Here is a 9,985-nt window from a genome sequence, read left to right on the forward strand (position 1 = left end):
CAATTTCGCCTTTTGTTCGATTAGGCCTAACTTTATATTTCCATTATCCGATAACGCGTCTTCTTCTTCGTATTCATTAGATACTTTCGTAAGCAATCTTCTGTGCCGCTTTTAACGTCTCCATGTTTAAAATAAACAGGCTTAAACTTCAGTTTGTAGCCGAATCCTGTGGCAGAAGCCAGTTCATCTGGCCTCATAAAAAAGTCCTGAGGATTACCTCTCCCGGATTCTATTTCCAGGCATGCACTTTAATTGACACGTGTATGAATAATGCTTTCAAATAAATGAAACTTTTGAGATTATTGATGAATAAATTGCTATTTTTTTAAACTCTTAATTGAAAGATGTGAAGGGTGTTTTTAATATCGAGAAATTCTATGATGATAAATGTGTCATAATATGTATATATATATATATATATAACTGCATGTGTCACGTGTGTAATTCTCAGCTGTAAAAATCACAGTATAAATAAGACAAGTAATTATAAAATATCGAAAGCTATGAATACAGAAGTGGTTTGCATCGTTGCATTAATTCTTTGCATCAATACCGATGCCACAGGTAAGAACCTTTTCTTTTCGTGCGATAAAAATATTCATATTTTCATTAATTTGAATTAACTTTAAATTTAGAAAGACCAATAGACTGTTATCTTCAGCGAGATCCAGGACCATGTCGCGAATCAATTTTTCGTTATTATTATAATCCTTCTAGCCATCAATGCGAAGTTTTCATTTACAGTGGATGTGGCGGCAATGGCAACAATTTCGAATATTTACAGCAATGCTGCGGGGAATGTCTTATAAGTAAGTTTACCAATTTCAATTTCTATATTAAGTTGGCAATTACTTTTTAAATTAACATATAAATTTCACGCTGGTATTCTGTTTTCTTTTCAGACGATTCGGATTGTCAATAATTAATTGACTGACGCTCTACCGTGACCGAGTGGAATAAACACTGAAACGTCGTGGTTGGTCACGGCTTCGAACTTCACCAACGGATTAGGCACATGGAGTTTTGTACTGTACGTCTTCTTCGTGTGTCTTATTCATTAAATAGGATCGGTTTTTCATAGAAAGTCCTTTCGGGGAGTACCCCTACTTCCCGTCTATGTGTAGTTGGTTGTAAAAAAAATAAATGTCTAAAAATTCTCCCGAGTTCATGTCATACAGTGACGACTTAGTCTCAGGACTTAAGTTTTATTCATGGCCAAGTATATTTAAAATAATCTGGTTTGTTTGAAGAACCAGCCATTTCAGGATTCACCAGTGGGCGAATGGCTAAAAGTACTGCTAGTTTTCGTGGGTTCGCTCCTGACCATGGAATTTTCCGGGTTTTTTTTACTTTAGTAACATATAGGCTAAATAGGGTCAGTTTTTCATTTAAAGTCCTCTTGTCAAAGCGACACGTGGGCGACCCACCCCGGCTGGTAGCCCACGTGTCGCTTCGACGTAAAGAAATAAACAAAAAATCAACCATTTCATCGTATTTCATTATAAAATAATCATTGCATATGATTTGCTGTTTTTATACTTTTGAAATATCCATTGTTTATTAAAATATATTCTTGGTTGGTTGCAATTACATAGAATGCATTAAAAATATAGGAAGGTGTTTTATCCAAATTTTATTGATTTTGAATAAAAATGAATAGTAGAATTTAACTTTATGTTCTTAAATTTCTGGTGAAACATTTCAAAATATTAAAGTCTAAATTTACTAAAATATAGAATTAATCAAGTAGGCACGTATTGTGGAAACAAGAGATTTACGCCATTAACATTTCTGTTACATTCAATAAACCGAAGTATTTAAAATATATTTTTGACATATATTTTAAGTAAAATATTTAATAAATTATATTTATATAATTTATTTCATATACTAAAACGAGGAGCCACCTTCTAACCAATACATCTAACCACATCAAAACATCTAACCAATACTCAAGTTCTTTTTACCCATATTTTTTGTTTCTCCTCCCACGGTTCCTACTGTACTCTATCCATTGGTTTACCATCTCATACTTCTCACATAATAATTAACATAATTACAGCAATTTAAAGAAGATTCTATATAACTTTAACATTATAAAGTACATTATACTGTACCTTACGCCTTAACCAACTCGAGTATCCGGCCGTCAATGATTAATGCTTTGGAATAAATGAAATTCTTTGAAATTATTTATGAATAAATTCCCATTTTTCAAGTCTTAATTAAAACAATACACGGGAAGCGTTTATATAAGCAAATTAATTACGAAACTTGATGATGATAAATGTATCGTATAAGCTAACTGCACGTGTTTAATTTTCAGCCCTTAAGGATCACTATATAAATAAAGGCGTGTATGTAAAACATATGAAAAGTTATGTACACAGTAGCGATTTGCCTGGTTATATTAACTCTTTGCATCAATTCAGATGCCAGAAGTAAGAATCTTTTCTTTTCGTTCCATTAAAATATTCTATTTTTATCAATTTTGAATTAATTTTGAATTTAGAAGTAGAATGTACTCTTCTACCAGAGAAAGGACCATGCGGGGGACAATTCGAGCATTTTTATTATAATGTTACCGCTCGTAAATGTAGAGCTTTCATTTATGGTGGGTGTGGCGGAAACAGCAACAATTTCAGAACTTTACAGGAATGCTGCGATTATTGTCCTGCAAGTAAGTTTACCAATTTTCATTTATACATTTAGCAAACGTTAATTTTAATACATAAATTTAAGGCTTGTATTGTGTTTTTTAGGAAACAGTCTTTGTATAAGGGATAGAGTATACGACTATAATTATTACATAAAACGATACTGATTACCTATGATTTATCGTCACGCATTGTAAAGATTGTGTACTGCTTATTAAAATATATTGTTTGTTATTGATGGGTAGAATGTATTGAAGATACAGATCAATTTATAGATGTTGTTTGGTTTTTAATAAAAGCATGTGAATGTATTCAATTTTCTTAACAGTTTACCGGTATCGAGTAGATTAAAACACTAAAACTGGTAGATAGTCGCGGGTTCCAGCCTCACCGTGTAATGTTTTCTACATTTTTATCGCGTGTCTTAAATACGGGCCAGTTTTTCATAGAAAGTCCTTTCAAGAGGAAGTCCTTCCTCGTGTCGTGTTTCCTTAATCCATCAGTTCTATCCGATTTGTTTAATAAACGCAATATTTAAAATGCCTTATAAGACATTATTAAGTGACATTAATAGAAATGTTATTGTACAGTACGTGTAGAAAAGAATGAGTTCGATCCTGGGCATTTATACTCCTTTTGTGACTTGCTGTTACTTAACGAAACTTAATAAAATTGATTATTTAATTTTTTTCTCCTTAGAAACTTTAAAATCCGATTTTGCGGTTGTATTCGAGCTTAATTTTGCCGGTGTAGACGACAAGAATCACTATACCCGTAACATGTATAAGCAACTACATTCCACGGTACATTAGTCTACCGTTTACACAACGTAAAATATTTCTATCGAAGTAAAATATCGAACAAAAGTTTTTTAAACTTTGTTTTTACGTGTCTAGACACAAGAACACTCTTTAAACAAAGTGAAAGAACGAATCTCGAATGATGTCGAAAGTATCCGTCCGTAAATTGGGATGAAAAGTCAAGTCTAGTTGATTAAGTCATAGCCGGGTGAAACGTCACTTTCGGGTAACTGTGTCACATTTAGTGAAAAGTCGAAATCCGTGCAAGAAGGTTTGGCAGAAATAAGGTTATTTTTTCCAGCAGCAAAACAACCTTTTCCACTAAGGCCTGTTACCCTCGACGGATTCTTCGGACTCCTTTCTGTAGAGTCCCGTGTCTCGACCGTTCATTCTGGAACTTCGGGGTATCGCCGCTCCAGATAATGAACGAGGCACTGTCGTCCGGAATTATGACGACCACTCCGCACGTTTCGGAAGCACCGTATTACATGCGGCGAAGACCAGGCGCCATCCTCGGGCTCGGCATGGCCCGAGGTGTGCCATTTCTTCAATTCTTTGAAATTCTTCATTCTGCAAATAAAATGAACAAATGTCGTAAAAACAGAACTTGCATTAATTAAGAAATATTCCTATTCTAATCTGAACTGTAAATTGCTAATGCAAAAATGACTGTTTTAATTCTTTCAAAGTCACAAACGAATGTTATAATAAAAAATCTCTATTTATTATATATAATCATTTTAATCTATTTGACGATTTTTACTGTCTGATAGAGAAATTATTTTATTAAAAATTTGTTTTATTCTGTTGACTGCCGTCACACAAAACATCCGAGAAAATAAAGAAAAAGAGACGACGAATGACCTCGGATTATTCTGATTAATTAAGATTCAGACGGGATATTAATGTATATACGTATGAAATATGTAAACTATAGCGGGGAATAACAGCTTTAACAATGAAAATATTCGATTCTTCTAAAGGAAACCGATCAGTTGGCAAAGCGACAACGAAACATTAAGCAGTGTTCTCATGGTTAATTAAAGGCTGTGTTTAAACCACTATAACTAGTTAATGGTTTTTCAGGAATCAATTTGGTCATTTATTCAAATTTAAATGTGACAAAAAAGCCTTGAAATTGCTCAAACATCAGATATTCCACTCAACATTGCTTTAAATATATAAATAAATATGAAATAGTATTAGAGTTAAATACTATTTCATCTTTATTCTGGGTTAGTTTTACACTACAATTTGTACAATTACAATTTGAATTTTAGTATTTTCATTGTTTAATTTAGTATCTTTCTCTGAAAACAATTTCAAATGATTAATAATTAAAATAGAGAATAAAAAAACGATTATAAAACTTTTCCTTTAGGACAGAAAAGTTTTATCCGTTAAATCGAGGCATTAAAATTATGCCATTTTGATGTTTTCTACGAATTTAATTTGAAAAAAAAAATTCCAAGGTTATTAATTCATTGTAAATTATGGATGGAAATATTTTTATTGGCACATTCCATTCATTCAAAAGTGAAATAAGAGCTTTTGTTTTAATTTTTACATTTGAATAGAAAACAGCAGCTTTATAATGACCTTCGATTACATTTACATTTAACTCTGGACTGTTGCTTAGAATTAAATGACAAAGTCAGTGTGAACAACTGTTGCAAGTCAAGCAACTGGTTTTAAGTTTACATTATTTTATTAAATGCCTTTCTTCAACTTTTCCACAGCACCTGGTTTATCTTGTAATGGCATTTTCTGAACTTTCCTCTGACGTATGATGCCCAGAACAAAATACACATGTCTACTAGAAGCCTTCTTTGGAAGAAACAAACAAATCAGCTGCGGAAGATATCAATGATAATTTACCTCTCTTAGAATAATTATTCTCTCTGATTCTCAAACACAAATCGTGCTACTATTTTACCACTTGGCGATCTTCCATCTTTATTCTTTCCTTTATTATTACAGAGTTCGTTTGAAACGAGTGCATCAAACCCTTTGACGCCAGCTGTATCGTCACTTTATCAACTTCATTTTGAAACGATACAAACCATCAAGTTCGTTTTACACAATGAGTTTGTGCACATTACTTGGTTACAAGAGTGCTCTTTAGTCGTTTTTCTCTAAACTTTCTCTAAACGAGCAGATCGAAATCTGTCCCAAGCACGAAGTGTATCGCTTGGTAAAGACTACTCAACTAGTGGCTATAACATTGCTGCATACTTATCTCTTTCGACTAGTAACGTTTCTAATGCTGGTAACTTTGTTTCAAGTTGATCATAAAGTTTTCTTAAAGAATTCCTTTTAACTGAATTATTTTTTTGTAATCCTAGAGAATGATCTCAAACGTATACTTCTGCAAATAATTCTTCTCTATTAAAACGGGCTTGCAATTGTCTTTTCCTGGTGAAAGAAAAACTCCAAATGAATTCTTCGGCAGGTGTTCCCTTTTAAATAACTTGAGATAAATAAGCGAATTTGTTATAATTGTCTAAATTTTGAAAGTCGATGCAAATCAACTTCGTCGGTTTACTGAAACCGTCTCCAGAATCCAAACCATTTCTTCACAATACCATCAAATGTGGATAATTTTAACCACGGATAACACAATAACGAATTTTTCGAAAATGATTCGTTAATTGTCTGTAGCTATGAAGAAACAAACATTAAATTGAATGGAATTCTCTACTTTTCTGTATGTTTTCGATTCGTTTATTTTTTGTTCAGTGATATAATTATCCGTAATTTCTGTCAAAAGTATTTCTCTAACTTGGCCCTCAACCATTAGCATCAAATTCGCCTTTTGTTCGATTAGACTTAACTTCATAATACTGTGGGCCTACTTTATCCGATAACTCGTCTTCTTTCTCGCAATCTTCTGTGCTGCTTTTATCGTCTCCATGTTTAAAATAGATATGAAGTTCAATTTGCAACCGAATCCCGTCGTTGATGATCATAAAAATATCCTGAGAATTATATCTCCCGGATTCGATTTCCATGCTTGCACCTTAATCGACACGAGCATGATTAATGCTTTGAAATAAATGGAATTCTTTGAATAAATTCCTATTTTTTAAGTCTTAATTAAAACGTGTCAAAGGCGTTTATAATATCGCGATATTATTACGAAATTTAATAATGATAAATATGTCATAATATGCATATATATATATATAACTGCATGTGTCACGTGTATAATTCTCAGCTATAAAAATCACAGTATAAATAAAGGCGAGTAAATATAAAATATCAAAAGCTATGAATACAGAAGTGGTTTGCATCGTTATGTTAATTCTTTGCATCAATGCCAATGCCACAAGTAAGGAACTTTTCTTTTCGTGCAATTAAAATATTTACATTTTCATTAATTTTGAATTAATTTTGTTTTTAGAAAGACCCATGGACTGTCATTTTCAGCCAGATCCAGGACCATGTCGCGCATCAATGCATCGTTATTATTATAATCTTTCTAATAGTAAATGCGAAGTTTTCATTTATGGTGGATGTGACGGAAACAGCAACAATTTCGAAACTTTACAGGATTGCTGCGATTTTTGTTTTCCATGTAAGTTTACCAATTTCAAACTCTATATTAAACTGGCAATTACTTTTTAAATTAATATATAAATTTCACGCTGGTATTCTGTTTTTTTTTTTTCCAGCAAATTCATTTTGTTTTAGAGGGACTATAATTGACTACGTGTAAAATATAATTGTTACACATGAAATATCGTTATTGCATTAAAAAATTATGTATTTGTTTATTAAAATGTAGTAATGAGTAGAATGTATTAAAAAAGCAGATTTGCCTGAGGAGGAAATTAAAATCCTAAATGCATCGCAAGTCCATTATAATTATACAGTAAGATGCAATTTTAATACATTTCGATTAAATGTATTTATTATTTTAATAAATGTAATAACTATGTCGTTTCCTTTTTCCCGTAACTGTTATTTTAAAGACGTGTTGGCGGAATTGCAACTGCTCACGTACAGTTTGATTGGGCACAAAATTACTTCCGTTAAAATGGTAGCTTTATTAGCGTTACTAAGCAGTTAGTTGCTGTGGTATTATGGGTTTTCTCTAATTCTGTATTAATACAGTAATTAATTAATTATATATTTAAAAAATAACTTATACTACCAGATGAAAGCTTTATACTTGTGAAATGCTTGTTTCATTTGTATTAAAAAAACGGACTTATTCAGCCATGCTCAAACAATATCTAGAAAGAATTTTGTCTTCCTGTTTACGGATGAAACAAGACTGATGTACAGTGGAACCTCGTTTAACGAGCATAATTCCTTCCAATATATTACTCGTAATGTGAAACATTTGTTAAGCGAAATTTTTTCCCATATAAATTAATATAAAATACGACAATGCGTTCCTTGCCAAAAAACATACTCAATTATATCAAGTATTTTATGTATACCGTTTATTCAAAGAAAATTATAGAATATAGATTGAGTGTGAATCATCTTCATCTTTTCTTCTAGGGCGGAATGAATCAACCTGGAATACGAATTCGATTTGCAGAAAACAAAAGGAATCACAGATAATATCTCTGATAAACACGCCAAACGATATGCCGAATTTTTGGGCTATGTAAAGGCTATAATTGAGTATTATAAATTGATTTATTAGACTAGAGATAGGCAATTACGTTGCCGTCTCGTATTAAATTTAATAATTATAAATAGTTAATTTTTAATTCAGACATTTTTAAAATTTAATTTGGAATTCGCCATTAAATTTAATACAAGATAGCGGCTTAACTGCCAACCTCTAGTCATATTTAATTAATTTGTAATGTTTAATTATAGCCTTTACATTTTCCAAGATTTTGGCATATCGTTTAGCGTGTTTATTATATAACAGGCTATGGTTGTTGATGTTTATATGTAATACTAGCAAATAAGACCAGCGTTGCTCGGGCAAAATGTGAGGATTGCGAAGATTAAGATTATTACATTGTAGCCAATATTACCCGTTTTTACAGAATGCAAGAATTAGGTCCCCCCGTTTCCAGACTAATTAGAGAATTTTTAGATGGGTCTAAAAATATTTTTGGTATCCCGCAAAAACGCAAAAAATCGCATTTGCGCCTGTAAATCTTGCACGTCTCTTTCTCTTAACACTTTTATTGTTAACACTTCCATTCTAAGCACATCTATTGTTGACACTTCCATTCTTAGCAAATGTATTGTTGACACTTCCATTGTTAACACTTCCATTGAGAGGTTGTTAACACCAGTGGCAGCCTTAGAGGGTGGCGAGAAGAGCAATCGCCCGGGGCCTCGCTCTTACAGGGGCCTCGTGCAACAACTCGAGTAGAAAAAAGTTGATATTTAAAACTTTTTATTTTATCCTGAGCTATTAGTTATAAGCGGAAAACATAATTTTTATATCCCTGCGTATATCTTTTAAGGCATTTATGTACCTTAGTTTATCATCATTACTAATTTGTGGTCTTTATAACTGTTAAATTTTATAAATCTTCTAATATAATATTTTAACACTCTAAATTTATTTATTTATAACTTTTGCATTTCTCGTCAATCATCAGAAATATCTATTTTCAATTTACATACTTTGCACAAAGGACAAAGGCCTCTCAAAGATTTGCCGCCCGGGGCCTCGCAATCATTAAGGCCGCCGCTGGTTAACACTTCCCCCGCGGAGGGAATTTCGAAAAATCTCTTCTTATTGTGCATTCTCGTGGCGTACCCTAACTGTGTACCAAATTTCAACTTTGAACAACTAACCGTTTGGGCTCTGCGCTTTTATTGGCTATTATTATTATTATCAACCCATCTCGATTATATATATAAATGTGTGAAATCTGGAAGTTAAGAACCAAAAATTTCTGAATTTTTTCACTCCAGTTATAAACGGCTTAATCAACAACATTCCATACCCGGGAAATTGTTGACCCTCGACTGGCAACGATCGTTCCCTAACTGTCAACAAGCCGTTATTCCCTCGGAGCAGGTAGATCATTTTGCACGATAGTTTACAGTTAGCGTCCGAACTAGTCGTTTATTTAAATCCCGGGAACACGTATGGCCCTAATGGCGATCCGTTATCGATCACGTGACTGATTTTCTCATCAAAAACCTATAAAAGACGCTTCTTTCCCCCCTAAAGGGCTCTCCGATCGTCTCTCCATTACGAAGTGCACTACGCCGTCGACCGAACCAGAAAGTTCCTAAATTTCTAAGTTTTTAAATGCCATTGTCTAGTCTACGAATTTCTAAGGTTCTACGTACCATCGTCTCATAAACTGCCTCTCCGTCATCCCGAAAATTATTATCACTTCTGAGTGAATATTTACCTACCGGGACTTTCACCGGACTCCGTCTATTACGGACTTTTTAAGAAGTATGAATAAATATTTGTAAACTTTCTCTCTCCGGACCCCCTTTTTGTATATGAGGGTACAAGTGTAGTTTTGTTCGTTTTGCTTTTAATAAATCTTGTTTTGTTATAAAATGGTGTCTTTCTTGACTGTC

At 32.9% G+C, this 9,985-nt stretch overlaps 1 protein-coding gene across 1 annotated transcript; it reads left to right on the plus strand.

Moving 5' to 3' along the window:
• The first annotated feature begins 503 nt into the window (after positions 1 to 503).
• Positions 504 to 7,175, plus strand: LOC136974957 (boophilin-H2-like). The gene is made up of 6 exons (XM_067269954.1): positions 504 to 564; positions 2,513 to 2,680; positions 2,763 to 2,815; positions 6,701 to 6,788; positions 6,861 to 7,034; positions 7,132 to 7,175. The coding sequence occupies exons 1-6, from the start codon at positions 504 to 506 to the stop codon at positions 7,173 to 7,175; spliced, it is 588 nt and encodes a 195-aa protein (XP_067126055.1).
• Positions 7,176 to 9,985: the final 2,810 nt, after the last annotated feature.

Source organism: Centruroides vittatus, unplaced genomic scaffold (assembly GCF_030686945.1).
Source record: "Centruroides vittatus isolate TY-2023 unplaced genomic scaffold, ASM3068694v2 contig_359, whole genome shotgun sequence".
Lineage (NCBI taxonomy): Eukaryota > Metazoa > Arthropoda > Arachnida > Scorpiones > Buthidae > Centruroides > Centruroides vittatus.